Source organism: Varanus komodoensis, unplaced genomic scaffold, assembly GCF_004798865.1.
Source record: "Varanus komodoensis strain SLA01 unplaced genomic scaffold, ASM479886v1 scaffold8, whole genome shotgun sequence".
NCBI lineage: Eukaryota > Metazoa > Chordata > Lepidosauria > Squamata > Varanidae > Varanus > Varanus komodoensis.
Window position 1 is genome coordinate 23,018,902 of NW_025336481.1, and position 19,373 is coordinate 23,038,274.

Genomic DNA, 19,373 nt, shown 5'->3' on the forward strand with positions numbered 1-19,373 from the left:
TAATAGTCTGGCTCAGGGGTTGGCAACCTGCAGCTCCGGAGTTGCACGTGGCTCCTGAACCCCTCTGCTGTGACTCCCTCGCTCAAAACATGTGCCTTTGAGCCGGCACAGCCACTGATCTGCTCGAAGCTCCACAGGGCAAGCTAGTTAAGTAAATCAGCTAGTTAAGTAAATTGCTACATTCCTCTGCTAAACAAGCTTCCTGCAGATTCTCTTTGTCCCAATGTAATCTCCTTCATCTGAATGTTAAAAATCTCTAGGTCTGTTCTAGTAGGCTAGTAATCCTTAGAAAATTCTAGCCAAGACTAACTCCCTGCTGTACAAGCAGCCTGTTACTTTCTAACGGAACAGAAAGAGACAGGAGGACTGCAAGAAAAAGTGGAGCAATAATAGAAGTGGCATTTCTTTTTTCTGAATATCTTCTTTATATTCTCAGCTGGGATCATATCCCATACAATTGTGCTTGGCATAGGAGAGAACTTGAGAATAATGAAATAAAGTTGAAAGGTTAATTTATAATGATAAAATCTTAAATATTAAAAACAAAAGCCACATCCAATAAAGGTGCAGCACATTATAATTTGAATACGAAAAATTAAGCATGAGACTTTAAAAGTCCTTGTATTTCATAGGACAGGTACCTTGTAAACAAACAGCTTTTCAACAACTACTAGTAGAAATATTATACTAAGTGAGGCAACTGAATCATTCTAAATTAACATATATAAGCCTTATAACTCATACTGAGTTACAATACAAGTTCCTTATTAATATTATTTGCTGTTAGAAGTACCTTTTAAGAATGCATCAGTGTTTTTCCCTGTCTTTCTTAGAGAATCGGAGTCCACACAGTATGTTGCTTTCATCACTTTTTCCGGAATACAATTTAATGTTGCAGATAAGCAAATAATGAAATGCATTTTGGTTAACAAGAATGTATCCAGGATTCGTGGTTCACACAATGAAGTCCAGGCTGAATGTAGCGGCCTATTAAAAACATCTTCTAATGCCTTTGAAGTAAAAAGGAAATTTCATTAAAAAAATATATCTACTTCTATGAAAAATAATTTTAATTAATTTTAAGGAAGATGCAAATAATACTGCATAATGTAGGCATTCTGTAGAGGAAAATTAGTTTATCTTTTCCAAAACAGAGTGCGGCAACCACATTTCTCTAAGGCCAAATTTAAATGTAACAAAGCCATTTAGAATGCAGCTCTTCCATGCAGTTGTCATTTTGTTTAAATAGCATTTGCACATTCAGTTCAAAATTTCAACTTCAAGCAAACACTCAAGGCCAAACTACATGGTGAAATCCAAAGATGGTAGGAATGTGAATACTGGCATCTACTCTATCCAGAACTGTTTACCCATAGCAAAACTGTTAAATTCAGAAATCAACATAACTACATGCTTCCATAATAGCATCTAGCTATCAAAGAGGGGTTATCAAATTCCAAAGTGGTTATATCTCTTTTAAATTACACAAAGTGTACTTAGATTTCAACAAACAGTTACTTTGTGCAGGATATCTCTAAGTCAGAATTTGCACAGAAATAAGTAATGTCTGAAGAGCCTTTTGTGATCCTGTACCAGAAATCCCAAAAGCCTCTCCAATTATTATTCAGATGCCCCCTCACATTTCATATAGGGTGCTACAGAGCTTAACAGCACACATGTAAGAGTGGTACATGTGAGCCACACAGTTAAGTGTCTGGGACTAGCAGGTAGCTTCAAAGTAATGCTGGTCAGAGCAACTCACTTCTGCTATTCTGGAAAGGACTATAGGTTTCTCTCTCATTAGCACTGGAAATATTCTCTCCCCCTGTGTTGAGGGAACTGCTTGCATCAAAACTGTAAAGGTTTGTGTGATTGGTGATGTGATGTCTGTGGGGGGAATGCACTCCCAAAAGAATTTTTGTGATGTCTGTGGGGGGAATGCACTCCCAAATTCTTGACTAAGAATTCAAATCTACGGGTTGACTAAGTTTTTCCTCTACAAACTGATTACATACTTTCCTTTCCGGAATGATCAAATGGAAGAAGAAATAACCTGAATGTTCGTAAGTATGATTCTGCTCAGCCTGAAATGGGGCCATAGTCAATGAGATACTATTGTGAATGAAAAGTATGTTGTGCTAGCATAAAAAATCTGTGGTGCAACACCAACCCTGCTCTAGGACCCATGGCTTTTCCTAGGAATCCCATCATGCCAGCAGGCACTATTGGTACTCCTTTATACACTCTTTACACTATGCATTGTAAGTCATTTAGTAACAATGTCATACTGAATATTGCCCAGAAATTTAGTTGATTACACATACTATTTCCTTACCTGTAGATTCTCACTAGTCAAGAGGGATTTTGACGAATCAAACTGTGCAGAGACCTGAATTTAAAAACATGTAACAATGAACATTATATAGCAATAAATATAAATTTCAAAAAGAAATGAGTAAAACAGGAAAGTTAGTGCAATTGTTGAACTCTGTTTCAACTTGAAGAAAATTAACCAAATATCCAATCTGTGTTCTGTCTCTACTCCACGCTTTGCTTAGCAATCACATCATCATTTCCTTTTGCATGAACTCCCCAACCCATATTGCTTTGGCAGATCATGGTCTGAGAAGAAAACAAAATGTAATTCTATCATCCAGACTATGTAATGAAAACACTTAATGAAGATCAAAAGGAAAGGAAAGATCAAAAGTAGACAAGACCAAGTCCTGCAAGTCCTTCACCAGAAAGATATTTAGCAAATCCCACAGACCTCTGCATACAACCCAGAACAGTGAGAGAGCCCTAAACGTAAGGGAGATGTTATTTCCTCACAGATTACAAAATAAAACAAAGTTAGCATTTTTACCGGAAGTTTAGGAATAAGCCTGTAGACTGAAGGTAGCTTCCAGGGGATTTTCTCTCCACGGTTAAGTATACATAGTTCATTGAAAGCATCAGAGAAAAATCCTAAATCTGTAAGCACTTTAATCTAAAAAAGTTGGGTATTAGAATTATAAGAAGTTATTTGTTCATATTAATATCCACAATACTAAGAGCTGTACATTATGTGTACTACCAGAGCACACCACAACATGTGCCTCAAATATTTTGAGGTATAAACATAATCTTTCGTAATATAAGCATGCTATCATGTGCTCTTCCCTTTCCTCTTTTCCTTATTTACCAAATTCAAGATGAACACTTTGAAGTGCAATTCATTTATTGAAACTTCACAGATTACAGAACAGTATGAACTCTAAACAACCTTCTACTAAACATGAAGAAAAAGCATCTGCTCATGTAAAGAGTTCACGCCAAACCAAAAGTTTCTCCTCCCTTTCAGTAAAGTTTCTGACTGTAACCTCAGGGTGGCTCTTGCTGCTGAAGGCTATACAGCTCAAACATGGGAGCCCTCCAATTTAACCATGTGCTCATCCAATCACCTCTTTACTGAGTCAAGGACTGGGTCTTGCACCTGCTCCCCATACCCTGAAAACCTTTTCACACCTTCCAATTCTCGTGCTCACCCAGGGAAACTCACTAGGTACCCCTGAATCTCTTAACTCCTGCTCTTCCCCTTGCTCCCCCACCTTCTCCTCAGAATCAGATAACTGGACAGCCTATAATGAGCAAGAGGTGGGCCCACTCTCTAGACATGCTTCTTCCCACTAAGCCTTGTAGTGACTCAGGAATCATAAGATTCACTCCTTTTGCAGACCAGGATAGAGGCCTTTATTCTTTTAAACTACAAGGAATGCATTTCCTTTCAATTTGCCCACCATTTCCCCCATGACCTTCTCCCTGCCTTTCTAATATTACATGTCTGCCTCTGGGAGTTTGCTAGCAACGAAAGGTCAAAGAGAAAGGGGGAAGGGCAGAAAGAGTTCCTTCTAACAAGGCAGGGCTTTCCTTTGCCTCCACTAATATTTGATTTGTGCTTTGAAATCTTGACAGTGCCATTAGGTAGCATACAAATATTCTGAAATGATCACTAAAATTTTCAACTTGTTGCTGTCATACTGGTTACATTTACCTTGAGAATCCTTCCTTCAATACATTTAATCGGATTGCGACAAATTTCAGAAACAAAATATTGATACAAAGTGAATAGTGGCAAAATCTGCAAGGAAACAAAAGACTTCTTTAATTCTTTTTATTATTCAAAGATTGGTTTGTTACTTTATTGTTGCTCAATATTGGAATATGCTGAAGATTTTGAAGAAATGTGATATACAAAATTCAAAACAGTGAAGATGCACCTAAGTCTGGCAGATTGTGCAGTTTATGCTTTTAATGATACAGCTGCACTTCCAGTCAGGTACAAGCTGTTGAGCTTGGCAACTCACACAGAAAGTGCATCTATTTCTTTCTCAGTATTTCCCTCATCTCTACAAGCTGGTAGTTGACCGAAAAAGAAGAATGGCTTTTAATAATGCCAAAACGTGCAGAGTACAATACTGTTTTATTATTTTGTACTGACAAGTTCAGAAAGAGGAAGCATGTGACTTGGCCTGTTCACTTTTAAGCCATCAGGTTTCCTTGACTAGGAAAACCACTGACACTAAGTTCTCTGCACCTGGTCTTTGTAGAGGTACATTAGAAGATGAACTAATGTGGATTAAGCAAAGAACAGCTTATTTTTTACTGAGCATCACAGCTAGTGAATGAAAAGATCTGTCTTGGAGTAAAGTACTAGGCACTACACCAATCTTTCTAATCTGTACACCTGCACATACTTGGTAATAAGCCACACTGCACTCAGTGGGACTTACCTCCAAAAGAACATCTATAGAATCAGATCCTCATCTAAACAAGATTCATAACTTTAACTGAATGCCTGCTCTGTATAGTCTAAGTATGAAAAAGCAGATTCATCAAATTGAAAAAGTACGGCTTGCATTAATTTCCCCTTCCTCGTGGAACATCCCTGCCCCATGACACAAAATTTTGCTTTAAAGGGTTCAGGAAAACTCTGAAGCAGCTGAAGGCATAGAGGGCTACAAGGGAAAAGTAAGCAAGGAGGTCTATTTGCAAGCGGAATCTGCCACACACCACTTTTATCCAACAAATTACAAATGATTTACATATATATCAGTGGTACTTACTATTAAATTCTGCTTATTACAATGCAATTCATATATAATAAACTTCAAACTTGCAACAACTGTTGCGACATCAGCTCTGTAGTAATCCCCAAATAGATCAATGCCAGGAATTAACATGTCTGTTTCATATCTCACAAAATCACAATCAGCTTTAGGATGTGGTAGTGAAACTCTAAACAGGGACTAAAATTATAGAATCATTAAAACTTATAACATTTGAAGTTTGTTCTTTATTTTCACTAGCTAGATCTAAAATGAGGCATAAGTTTTTAAGTGGCTGAAATAACAACTGAATTGTCTTTCTACTACTGCAATGCTATTACATGCCAGTATATACAATTAGAAACTAATTCATTTGCAGCTATTCTAGTTCAAGATATTGGGTAAATCACAGCCTCATTATACTAGAATTACTAACATGTAAAATACTTGGCTAGACTCTTGCTTCTGCAAGAGCGATAGCCCAAGAATGTTAAGATCCTGTTGGATGGAGGTAATGACTCTTGACTGAGACTTGTTCTGCCCTTGAAGGCCAAAAGCAGATTGAAAAGGACTGCAATGGAGGAGCGACTTATTTTATATTGTTAATTCATTTTATATTTTTAGTGTATTATATTTTAACTGATGTTTTGTGAGCTGCCCCGAGGCTTCGGCGAATGGGGCGGCATAGAAATTTTCTAAATAAATAAATAAAATCTTTCTTAAGATTAGAAAAAAAGGGATTTTTTTTAAAGGAGAGTGAAGAAAAGGGAAAAATGAAGAAAAGGTAAGGAAGAGGAGAAAAACAACTATGTTTGATCCAATCTGGCATTGCAGTCAAAAAGAAACTGAGGAAGTGGGTTGCAGCCCCCCTTATCATACACCCTGGAACGGAGGGAGGGCAGCCACTTTGTGGCACTGAGCTATGGAAGTTTCTTTCCAATCTAGGACTTGCACTTCACGACAAAGCCCACATATGTGATGCACAGAGACTACAATGAAGAACGCAAGAAACCCCAAGTAAATTCCCCTGCCAAAGACATTAACATGTGATAAGAACTCTCTAAAGAACATGTTTTGATAGCCCATCCAGTTTCAACCACTTGTCTAGGGCCTTCTTTGGAAATGGGGTGTGTGCGTCTGACACTATCCACAGTAGCAGCCTCTACATAGATTGCTGTGAACCCTGCCCATTGTACAATAACCTTACATGACACCAGACTCCCCAAAAAAGCAAGTTTTCCATATACAAATCCCCCTGCTGGACCAAAAATCATGAATATGAAAACAACGTTCTGATCAGATGGTCCATTTTGATACGGCTGATCATCTGTTTCTGTGTGGTAACTGATTCCAGGAACATTTCCACTAATACAGGGATGATCACCATGTAGCCCCACCAGCCTGCACATTATTTAGATACATTTACTACTTTGATAAAGTATAATAGTATCTATTACTATGTAATTCATTCTTCTGTGATATAATCATCTATTTGTACTTTAATACCAAAATAGTTTTTATATATAGTTAACTACTTATGGAAGATAAAAGCCTTGAAAGTATCCTTCATCATCATCAGATAAGGTCTTAATTAGAACATATTAATTAAAGCATATTAATTACCTTGAAGAGAACAGCAGATAAAATGCAGGTTTTGGTTCTTAATTTCACATCATATAACAATATGTACCTATATGCAAAAGGAAGAAAGAAAACAAGTAAAAATTACATAGTCTGTGGCTGTCTCAAGGCAACAAAAATGAAATAGATCTTTGAACATGAAAATAAATATACAACTTTTTACAGATTGTGTAAAATAATGACCAGGCAGTATATTTTTCTATATATGATTTATTCAGGGTAATTAAGATCTCTGAATGCATTATACATCAATTTGGGGATGCTAACTGGTGACCCATGATCCATTTGATCCATGGCAGGCCAATAAGTGTCTTTAATGGTCCAGGCGCATGTGAGTAGAAGAGCTGGAGAAGGGTGTAATACTCCTTCTCCTCGATGCCAATGTAAGTCACAGCAACAACCTTTTTTTGGGGGGGAGGCTTTTATATTCATGCCAATGGGCGTGGAAAGGGTTAAATTGGAAAGGAAGATGAAAGAGAAATCAGCTGTATGGTTGCTGAGCAACCATGTAAACATTCTTCATTAATTTCTGATTCTCAAGAGCATTAAGAGGTGTGTGCTGCTGCCATGGAACCATTTAATGGATTCCTTCCAAATGTTCTCTCCACAGCCTTTCCAGTTTAATTTTTGTCACCCCAGATGGAAGCTGCTGCCACCATGACCACAGCAGCATTCCACTCTCTGTCTAGTAAATGTATCATCAGTTCAATGTGTAAGCAGTAACAGCAGCAGCAGATTTATTTTTTACTTGAAAGTGTTCACAATTCTGCTGAGTACAGACTTTTAATAAAAAATAGCATACTTGGGAGTGTAACCATAATTCCAACTGGCCTCTTATTGAGCAACCTAATATAACAAGGGCAAAGCGTATGTTGGAAAAGATGCATCACATAGGCATCGCCTTGCTGGGCTCAGTTCCATTTATGCATAGAGTAAGAATATTCACATCAAACACAGCAGCAGCTAGTGTGGGGGACACACATAAAGAAAAAGGAAACCACCTAGTGGTGCCTTATATATTCAGTGTCCCAATCAAAAAACTCAAGGAGCTGGTAGAGGCAGAAGGTGTTCAGAAGTAGCACTACGAAGAATAGGTGAATTATTATTGCTTAACCCTAAGGCATGGACTGTATGATTTTTGTGTATTTCTGATTTAATTTTTAAAATATAGATCAGCAATTGTAGGAAGTAATCCACTCCTAATGATATATTCATGAATTTTTTAATGGGAATTTGTGCAAAAACCTTCAGATCACTGGCTGAGACTAAATTATAGATGAGTAAATTGATAAAATACTCACTGAGCTATTTTCGCTGCTAAGGTTGCTCCTTGTAAGCAACCCCAAATTCCAACTCGAGAAACAAATTTCTCACAGTAACCTTGAGTTCTATTTGCCAAATTGCCAGTGGCATTCTCTGACAAGCCATCTAACTCTGGCCAGCGATTAAGTGCATCAACTATTTTGACAGCTCCATCAAGGCCTTGACACCAGGATTTGAAAGCAGCTCTATGATACATTAAAATATACATTATATTGTTGCTATTTGTTACAAAGGAAGATAAAAGACAATGCATTGAATCCAGACTTAACCACAAGCAATTCAATTTGAGGAAATGGACTGAATTTCCCTGCCTTTCTTCCCCTGGCAGTCCATCCAGACCCTAAAATGCTACATAGCAAGTCAGATCTATAAGGGGAGAAAGGATCCCCAAATATCAGGCAGAGGGACCTCCGACAATAGAGGCAAATTCTGAATCCAACCTAGTATTTTGCATAATATTCCCAAGTATAATGGGCTCAGTAAAAATGCTGTGAGTTGCAGACTATAAAATTACACACAGAAGGCAGATAAACAGAATTTGATCTGGATTAAGTTCTGCTGGTTTCTAAATAAACTGAGAAAGAGTTAAATGGCTGAAAATGTCCTTCTGCACTTCTCTTCTTGGAAGTAGTAAGGAATGTTGTATATGAATTGGTTCCTTGGAGAGGATGCTAATCAAAAATCTGGAGAACTAGTAACTGATGTACTCCCTCTTTAGCAAATCATCCCTGAAAAATGTTAAAAGGAATGAACAACAGATGAAAGAAGCCAGCTGCTTATCACTTTGTGGAGTGAGCAAGAGACCTAGTAGCATCAAAAGGAGAAGCTATCTCAAATGCCCTCTCAGGTACACAGCATAGGTTCAAACCATGTTATGAAAAGTTCCATGTTTTCTTTTCCATTTTTAGACAGGCTGAGAGTCAGGATGCAGGAAGGACAACCAGAGAAAAACTGCTTAACTCAACCATTCCCAACCCCTGTGCTGAGCAAGCTCAACAATGTAGCCTACAGGTGGAGCTAAGGATGGTCTGGAATCCCATTTTTTTTAAAAAAAGCTCCCATACCCTTCTACTTAAACTGTTCCCTCACATCTCCAAGGTAATTGTTAATTGTATTACAAAGCTACATGCTCCACTGACTTGCATGAACACTGATTGCACTTTTAAATGTAAAAAATGCACATAAAATCCTCCATTAGAAGGGGGACTTTTTGTTATCATTCACTTATCATTCAAGTGAAAGGAAACCATTTGTCAGTAACATTGGCCCTACCTGTTAATCTCTGCATCACATAATTATTCTGCCTATGCATCTGGGACGCACTCAAAAACATAATCAAAACTATAACATTCATAGGCTCAATGCTGGATTTATTGGATAATCTCCAAACCTATTTGCTAGCAGCCTTCAGACATACATTTTGCTATGCAGTAAAACTAAGAATTTAAGAGAGCTACCTCTATATAACAATGTAAATGTCATGCTGGATCAGATCAAGAGTCCATCTAGTTGTACCTTCCATTTAGTTGCCACCCATGTATCCATGGAAAACCCACAAGCAGGAAATCAATGCAACAACAGCCCCTTCAAGCAAGTTCTCTAGAAACTGGTATTAGGCACACTGCTGCTGATACTGGAAGCAGGAAACAACCATCAGGACTAGTAGCTAATGCACTATAGGTACCTTTTGTTTCCTGTGTAAAAGTGAAGATTTCCAAGTTCATGGAATGCTTGCACTGTGAGGCCTTGCTGATTATTTGTTTGAAGAGCTTCTGTTTGTCATCAATTTGAGGAGAAAATATTAAAACATTTAATTGTTTATTGAATACATGTATGTAAATAAACTTATGAGTTCATAAAATAATGCATCACTATTTTAAATAATATCACTACTTATATTTTTAGTAATTCAGGATTTTACTTTTGTGAAAAAGTAGAACCAGCAAAAACTGCTCAGGTTTCCAGACAGGATAACCCATCGCATAGGGCAAAATCCAATCTGTCCTACTTAGCACAGACCCACTGAAAGGACAAACTTGACCCTCATTTATTTCCATGGATCTACTTTAAGTAGGATGTATGTCAGTTCACCCACAGTATCAACATTCCAGGTTTACCTTCAAAAGATGCACAGTACTCCATGGGCACTGAGTGTCGCTGGTTTGTTTCAGCTTTCTCTATACTCAGTATTTTTTCAAAAGTGTGTTGTGTTGTGCCCAAGAAAGCCAATTAACTCCCCTTGTATTTTTCTGTGATCCCATTTGGGCTACCATTTTGTTGGCACTCACAAAGCTATTAAAAGAAGTGATTTTTATGAACCTATTGAGAGCCACTGTGAAGTACACATGGATTTCTACTATAGAGAGAACATGTGGCTATATACCCACTTCTACCAAAAGGAAAACTGAGGTAAAAATCAGAATGGGTAGGGAAGGAGGGCCATTCTAGTAGGTCTCCTGAAAGACCACATCCTTTTAGATTAAAAGATATAGTGGGACTTGAAAGAAGGGTAAAAATGCTGTGCATACATTCTCTCTCAAGCTCGCTCTATACACACATTATCTACTGCAAGGAAAATGGATTATACTCTTACCAAGTGTTCGCTCATATGAAGAGATAACCACTGACAGTTTTGACCGTGGAATGGAGTTGTTTTGAACCATACTGAGGCAATTAAAACCTTCTTCTGAAAGATCAGGTGGTTCTGGTTGATATGACAATTCAGCCCCCATAATAAATCCCACTCTTCCATGAGAAGACGTCAGTCTTCCTGTTGTATTTAATCTTCCAAAATATTCTAGATTAGAAAAATGAGTTACTGAATATCTATTTTGCAAGAGATTCTGATTCTGAACAGTGAGGTGGAATTTAAGTGGAAAAGACTGTTTCACTGTGCTCCCAAGCCTAATGTTTTGTATTTACAGAAAATATGCTAAATTCAGAAGAGGTCTGTAACCATCCTGAAGGGTGGCTAAGAATTCTGTATCTAAAATTAATACTAACTTGCCAAAGATACTCACACTTAAGACAAATACAATGAAGGGTCTTGGGATATTTTAAAAATCAACCAAGTTATTCTGACACAAGCTGGACTATGACCCACTTCATGGATATAAAAAGAAATTTTGAAACTCAGATTCATCTTCATTGAGACAGGTTTTTAATTCTGCTTGATTCAAACATATGGCTTTTTGTTTCTACTTTGTTTACTTTTTCCACCCAGCCCTTTTTAGCTAGCTTTCCTGAACTTAGGATAAATAATAATTTTTCAAATAAGAAGAAAAGGAGTATAGAATGCTACAGCCAAGTAAAGTAATTTAAATAAACAAGAAAGGGATATTTCTAAAATACAGAAAGGTCAGCGTAATCACAAAGGTGAAGAAATTTAAAGGAAGGAAATAAATGACTGGATCATGACTTGGGAATGTTTGACAGTACATTTTGAAAGAGTGTGGTTTCAGATTAATGGCTCCCTGCAAACTCATGAGGAGAAACCATATAAACATGAGAGAGCATCCAAGCAACAAGCAGATTCTTTCATCAGAACCTCTGACTCTTCCAGAACAGTACTGGAAAGTATGAAAGCAACTCCTCTAATTACTTTTAAATCTTTCTGGGCAGTTTATAACAAAGTATAAAAACAATAAAATATAACAGATAAAATATTAAGAATTACCTATTAATTTAAAATAACATAAAAGACGATTAAAAGGCAATTTAAAAGAACCCTCCCAAGAGTAAAAGAAAGACACCTGGTTAATCATATCAGGTCCCCGAATTATCAAAGATGGTCTTTAAAGGCTTCTGCAAAGAGGGCTGTCATAACCTTGCACTGCAAAAATGGCAAATTTGGCACCAACTGGGCTGCAGCATGGTGGTTGTTCCAAAGATGGAGGGCCACCAGCAGAAAGGCCCTCCCCTAGTTGCCACCCTCCAAGCCTCTTGAGAGGTTGACACCTGGAGGAAGGTCCCAGAGGCTGAGTATAGTGGCTAGGCACATTGGTGTTGGGAGAGGCACTCCAACAGGTATTGTGATCCCAAGACATGTTGGATTTTATAGGTTAAGACCAGCACCCTGAATTGGGACTGGAAGCATACAGGGAGCCAATGCAGGTGGGGCCAGAACTGGTCTCATATGTTTGGACCTCCAGGCCTCAGTTATTAATCTGGCTGCCACATTCTGCACCCTTTGCAACTTCTAAACCATCTTCAAGGGCAGCTCCAATCAGAGTGTATTGCAGTAATCTAATCTAGTGATTACCAAAACATAGATTGTAAGCCGCCCCGAGGCTTCGGCGAATGGGGCGGCATAAAAATGTTTTAATAAATAAATAAATAAAATAGATTACTGAATCCAAACTATCCCTGTGCAGGCTGGGGTGCAGCTAGGCCACCAACTGAAGCTGGTTAGAAATCACTCTGATTCATGGAAGCCACCTGAGCCAATTCCTAATCATGATTTGCAAAGCCCTATATACCTTGGAATCAGGCTACTGAAAGACTGCCTTCTCCCTATGAGCCTGCCCTTAAGATCTTCAGGAAAAGTTCTTTTCATACTGCCACCTTCAGAGCAGTACTTGGTAACAGCATGACAGGACTTTCTTGGTGTCTTCTCCCAAGTTATGGAATAGGCCAGCAACAGCAGCTCAGTGAATAGCCTCTCTGCAGTCCTTCTGCTGGCAGGCAAAGGGCGTATCAACCGCTGCCCATCCTCAGCCCTCTGACATTACCAACTGCTTCCATCTCTCTGCCTTACTGACAACTTGAAGCTTCTAGAGGCCTTATTCAAGTAGGCCTACAGTGTGTAGATGGTTCTTGCTTGGATGGATGCTTTTTTAGTTTGTTACTATTGTACTTTACTATGCTTTAATAAATTGTGCTAACCAAGCTTTATTCATGATAGTAAGTAGCACTGAGTGCAATAGAAGGTAAAAATCAAATAAATACAAAAACTATAGGAATCAGTTACCTTGTGTATGAGCAAGGAATAAAGAAAATAATTTTCTGCTGTATTTGAGGGATCGGCTGTGGTACTTTGATTTTTCTAGGCTTTCATGGAAACACCTTAATGTATCTGCCACATCCAAAGGAACAGAAACCAATGATCCTGTTTGAGACACATCAAAAAGGAAGCAATAAATAGATTTAAAACCAAATATAGATAATAGTTGAAGTATAAGAACAATGTTTAGGTCATTTCTTAGTTATAGAAGCAAAATATTTAGTTTTTTATGTTTGACAGCACAGGTTTGTAATAGGCAACAAGCACAACTGGTGATCATATGTTGCATGTATTGGTAAAAAGCCTGGGCCTTGCTTTGCAGGGTCTCAGCAGGCTGAGACCCTTTCTGCTTTATAAGACCAAATGCCATCTCCTGAATATTAATAGTCATTTGTACATTTGTTTCCCTAAGCATCTGAACTATACCGTGGCATAGTTTTATAAAGCTCATGTGGATGATGCTCTCTCTAAAGTGGATCAGGAGTTGCTACAAAAGAGTGTGCTACATTCTAGAACCAATGTCACAAGAAAGGAAAAAATATAATAGGTGGTAAATGTCAATACAGATATTCTCCTGTTCCTTGTTGAAAAGAAGCAAGAGCTGACAACCTCACTGGGTTCTTCTAAGATGCAAGGAGTTACAACTGAAACAGATCAGATTTTTTTCTTCACTAGCACACTATTAGAAGTATTTAGAGCAAAATTTATGAACAGTATTTATGCAACATTTACAGTGAACACTGTGGTTAATATGACTTGCATGTAACTGAAGCATGGCCTATACAAGAGGAAAATACAAGGAATCCGAAAAGGTGAGATCATTAAACCTTTCGAGGATAAATAGGACTTATATCAGTATGTGTTCTGACCTGAACTATGCAAATGGTGTTCATCAGTTGTTCCATTACATTTGGCAAAAGCATACAGATTTTTTGCGACAAAGTCTCTGCAGCACACCTAGAAGAGATTTTTTTCTGCATAGTTACATCTATTGTTAGCATATTCAAACTACGGTGAATAAACTAATGTTCTCGCTAATAGTTTGTTATCTAAAAATCTAACTTCTGAAAACATTAAGATCCTCAATTATGATTGAAAAATACTTTAATTGTGCAAACAAATAATTAAAGGTCTTAATAAAGGCTTTATAATCAGAAATGGTCTTTCTTCTAAATGTGTGTCTGGGATATGCATGTGAAATAAAGCAGACTGGTAGCAGGGTTGCCTGCAGATTCTGGCATGAACTGACTTGATCTGTATTTCCCAGATGAATACTTTAAGCAGAGTTCTATGCATGTCTAAGTCCCACAGTGTTCAATGGGTCTTACTCTCCAGTAATTGTGCACAGGACTGCAACCTTGCTTATCCTCTGGCTTTTCCACATCCTGAATGTTCTGACACAATTTTCTACTCAAGTGACACATGGAAATAAGTTTAAAAACACACATTTTGAGAGAACAGCCATTCAAAATAAGAATTTAAGTAAACATTTTAATATGACTCTGTGCATTATTTTTAATTGCAGATTAATAATAAAACAAGACAGAACAGACTTGCAAGCAAAGACATGAAAGTGACACGGAAATGCCAATCCTGAAATGGGAGCTTTTTCCAAACACAGAACCAACAAAATAGTACTGCACACTGTGAAAACATTCTTTCAGTGTTTTAAGAACAGTTCGTGTTTCTCACATCTAACATACTTTTACCTTGTCTCCAGTATTAGTAACAAGTTGTTTAAAACAAGACTGCGTTCTACTAGAATCACAGTTTTGTATTTCCTTCAGCTGTCTCTGAGCATATACCAGCAGAGGAGTCACTTGTTCTGTATACTTCTCACTAGAAAAAGCCAGACAGATTTTAAATGAAAACCTGTTGATATTCCAAATAAACCACTCTTCCCTTCCAGATGATATCAGATAACTTACTGTGTAATTGTGTTAAACTGCATGGCTATGTATACTAGTGATTCCCACTTCTTCAAATGAAATAGATACTCAAGAGTGCGCAGAACCATTCTACGTAATCCGTGCAAATCAACAACATTCACATCATCAAATGGACATTCAAAGGACAGATTAGAACCACCTTCATCATCAGAAATGCCTCCTACACAACTTGGAACACAAAAATCTCCTTCAGCTTCAATAATCTATAAATTGAAAACAGAGTATTGTAACAGAGATTTCATTTCCTTGTTCATTTGTCAAGAGCCAATTTCAGATATTGAGGTTGCACTCAAGATCCTACTGCAAGCCAAATTTACTGTCCGATCATTTAGCTAATCTTTCTGGATATGCCAAATTCTCCTTCAAATCAATTAAATGAGTAGCACAGTTACTCACATCATCTACTTTACACTTCCATAAATACACACATTTTTTCAATTTTCAACAGCAACATTGAATGTTATCTCTAATGTTTCATACAAATTCTTTTACAGAATTTAAGAAAATGAAAGAACAAATTAAGTGAAATGTAATTAGAAGTCATTAAGACCTGAATTTGTGATAAATATCATGTACAATTTGAGTATCTTTTTAAAGTTTCTGTTTTAGAAGCTATGTTGTAACAAATAATATACAATGTACAGTAATTTAAAAGTGTAAGGGTGAAGTGCATGAAAAATGAAGGAATGAATGCTTTTAACAATAAATGTTGCTAACCCTTCTTAGCTAACTGTACAACAGAAAATAATACATGAGGCCACGTGAGTAAAAAATACTAATTTAAGGTTAGTATTACCTTTAAAAATTAAGGTTCAATTAAGGTTAAATTTACCTTAACAGAATTACTAGCTTGGAGATCAACTATCATGTCAAGCAACATATCTGATGCCACGAAGTATGGTAGCCAAACAGTGTTAAGAAAAACTTCCTTGGTAATTGGAAACGGTTCATGAAAAGATATGGTATATTTAATAATTGACTGTAGTTCCTGAGTATGGTTCCAAAGTTCTCGGCATGCATTTTGAAGCAATGTCCAGTGCCCACCACGATGAGCAAAAACCTGGATCATAATATATCCAAACACAGATTTGAAGAGTAGGAGTTAAGAGACTTCTCAATGACTTCAATATTAATCATTACATTCAAATATTCAATTCAGTTTTAAGCAAGCTTACTTGAGCATAGCCCTAGTAAATAAATGTACACTAACTTCAAACTTAAGATCAGGCCATACCTTTTGAGATATTGCTCAAGAAACTGTCTATTTACATAGCTTTCCATTAATACTGATATCTTTATGAACCAATGAATTCCATGCAAACACCTTAATAAAAAGTATATATTATCATATATATACTTCTTCAATATTTCACTAAGAAAGGGAACAGAAAAGCTGATAGCAATGTCCTGAATATTCCCAGAATTCATTCAAGTCACTATTTGCCATTATGAATCCATCATTCTGCAATTTCTCCCCAAAATCTTCATTCCATGTACATCCAAGTGTGCAGCCTGGCAATATCAAGACAAACATTTTATTTCATTTCTGTCATATATACACTACTATCCTGCTATTCAGGACCATTTGCAAAATGGTTGGCTGTCATGGAAGCTGAAATATTTTATTCATATTTTAAGAACAGAGAAGAAATACAAGCTTCCTTGTATGGCATGGAACTGTCAGGTAGATTAACACATAATAACAGCTATATAAAATCAGAGGAGGGTAACTGAAAGGAAGAGTTACAGCTGAAGAGGAACTACTGGGAAAAGCACCATTAAAAAAAAAGCAGTAAATGAGTAGGCAGGCAGTTAACACCTTTCTACAACTAAGAAGTCAGAAGACAATTCAAACTATGGATCTCAAATTGTTACGATTTTAATCAAAAGCTTCAAGGTATGTTCTGCAATACATGTTCTGATATGTATTACATATCCCCTACCTGAAAATTCTAAATATGTTCATATGTGAATAGGAAGCTGCCCTACATTGAGTCAGGCAATCAGTCCATTTAGCATAGTACTATTGACACTGATTTGGCAGCAGCTTACCAGGATTTGAGGCAGGACTAACCCTAACTGAAGACTGAACTGATGCAAAGCTTCAGCCATTTCATGGTACAGGTTTAGTTTCCAATAAATTTACCTTCACCTTGTACAACATGAAAGTAGGATTTGTAATCCTGTGTGGATTAATTTGTGCCTAGCATGCATTTATGAGACTGGAAAATGCTCAGCAACATAGAAGTTTGGGCTTTAGAGCACTGTGCTAACTGAATAAGAGAATCCAAAATAAAAAACAATACATAATAGCACAGCACTTAGTATTTCATTTATTTATTTACTAAGTAAAGCAAGACTAGTGAGACTCTATAGTTAGCAAAATGATCCTGATTCTGTATGTCTGAAGAATTTATTTACTGCAATAAGCAGGATCCAATGCTGTTGCTTGACTAACACAACAGCAAAGTTGTGCTGACTAGTACAAAAAGAAATTAGCTGAAACAACTACTTCTGAAATGGGACAAGTCAGTGGAGCTCATAGAAGTAAGCTGCATTGACTGTCCTGTCCTGTCCTGTCCTGTCCAACTAGTTTGTGCTTAGTTGCCTGGGTCATACCAGAAGGTACTAGTTTCCTGTTGTACCACCAGGTAAGTTCCTGCTTTGCTTTCCAAAGCTCCTGCTTTGAGGTCAAAAAGGCTGACTGTGGAAAGCCAGGAACACTTCCTCTTGGTACAGTTAGATGCTTTACAGCCATTCTTCTACACTGCCCTGACGACACCTGGAAAGAAAAAGCGCAGTCACTACAAATTTAAGAGATTGATATGGTGTTACCCACTGAAAGTGGTAGTCTTTTTCATAGAGCAAATATATTTATTCAAGAAAATATTACCACAGCTCTTCTTAAATGCAGAAAGGTTTTAGTAAAATGTTCCAGCACAGCAGCATAACATAAAACTCTTTCACGTTCCTTGACGGGAATATACCCTTGAGGTAGTCGAGGAGTGTCTCTTTCATTCAGCTTAACACCGGACGGAAATGAGACGTCCGGATCTAAAACACGGAGAATTATTATTGCATTAAACTGAGAAAAAGTTCTCAAAAACACTGGAATTAACAGTAGTTTCCAGTTCTGTTACCAACAAAAAACCTATTTACAAATACCAAGAAGTAAACTTTCTAGTCCATAGTTATGCTGATCTGTTAACACTCAATGACCAGATAAATTTTGGCCTAACATTCAAGAAATATGCTACAGAACATATAGGTATCACAGAGGATTTAGTTTTAACTGAATAGCTGGCAAATATAAAATTCAATGATCATTGCAAATTTGGAATCAATTAATAAAGGATGTATTTTTATTATCTAAACCACTTTGATCACCTGACTAAATTAGTCATACTTTCTGGGAAAGTATCTTTTGATCCATAATTTGCATAGGAAAGAAATGTTAGATGCTTTGGAGCTCAAACTGAAAACACTGCGAATTGGAACTGATGGGGCTATCTCATCAAAAAAAGGAAACTGGTCACAACAGGACAGTTTGCAGAAACCTTTAGAGAGAGTCCTCCAGATTTCTGTGGGAAAACAACTGCCTTCTCCTTTTTACTATACAACTTCCAGGTCTGACTGCTATCTGAGCTCTCTATCACAGAGAAAAGCTAAATCCTATTTCCTATCTTTCTGGACATACAGCTTGTTTTATTTTGCTTTACATATACTCTAACATCTCTTCTGGTTATGACAACTGCTCTGGCTTTGACATTTCCTCCTCCCAGAGATTTTGCATTGACTCATCTCTATCCACATAGGACTCAGAATATGGTTGCATTAAACCCAGAGATGCAGCATTGGAATATATGCAGGGAAGGTTTTGCTGTGAACTCTTAATATTCTAGGAAATATGAGGGTGAATTTGTGGAGAAACGCTCCCACCTTGGATTACAGATCAGCTCAAAGATGGTCTGACACCTGACCAATATCCACTAACCCACCTGAATCAGACACAGAAGATGACAGTTCAGACAGAACAGTGGAATCCATCATGGCATCAGTTTCAGGGGTGAGACTATTACTGTAGTCAAGTAGGCTTGAGCTGGAAACAGAGTCTGAAGAATAATTCTGTAATGTAGGGCCAGAAGGAGTCAAGGAAGGACCAGAGTCGGAGGCAGGGGAAGTAGGGCCAAGTGAGGCTAAGCAAAAAAGAATAAGAAGTCTTGACTTGCTTGTTAAGCTCATGCAGCAGAATATTCAGTGAAAGAATTTCCTAGACTTCAGAATCATGTAAGTACTCCAAGGTTATTAAACAATAGGACTCAGAAAACAATCTGAAGTACCAATGAAAGTTTCTAGTGCTTTTCAGGGCAA

At 37.3% G+C, this 19,373-nt stretch overlaps 1 protein-coding gene across 1 annotated transcript in view; it reads right to left on the reverse strand.

Annotated features, from left to right (window-relative positions):
- CFAP54 (cilia and flagella associated protein 54) overlaps positions 1-19,373 on the reverse strand; it is a 105,892-nt gene that overhangs the window by 30,998 nt on the left and 55,521 nt on the right. Inside the window, 16 exon segments of the mRNA XM_044455813.1 lie at positions 794-1,010; positions 2,336-2,389; positions 2,867-2,989; positions 4,034-4,120; positions 5,106-5,288; positions 6,711-6,777; positions 8,030-8,236; positions 9,736-9,823; positions 10,645-10,848; positions 13,021-13,158; positions 13,923-14,010; positions 14,763-14,892; positions 14,982-15,205; positions 15,835-16,062; positions 17,896-18,056; positions 19,001-19,198. Of these exon segments, the coding sequence (XP_044311748.1) occupies positions 794-1,010; positions 2,336-2,389; positions 2,867-2,989; positions 4,034-4,120; positions 5,106-5,288; positions 6,711-6,777; positions 8,030-8,236; positions 9,736-9,823; positions 10,645-10,848; positions 13,021-13,158; positions 13,923-14,010; positions 14,763-14,892; positions 14,982-15,205; positions 15,835-16,062; positions 17,896-18,056; positions 19,001-19,198 (2,397 nt within the window).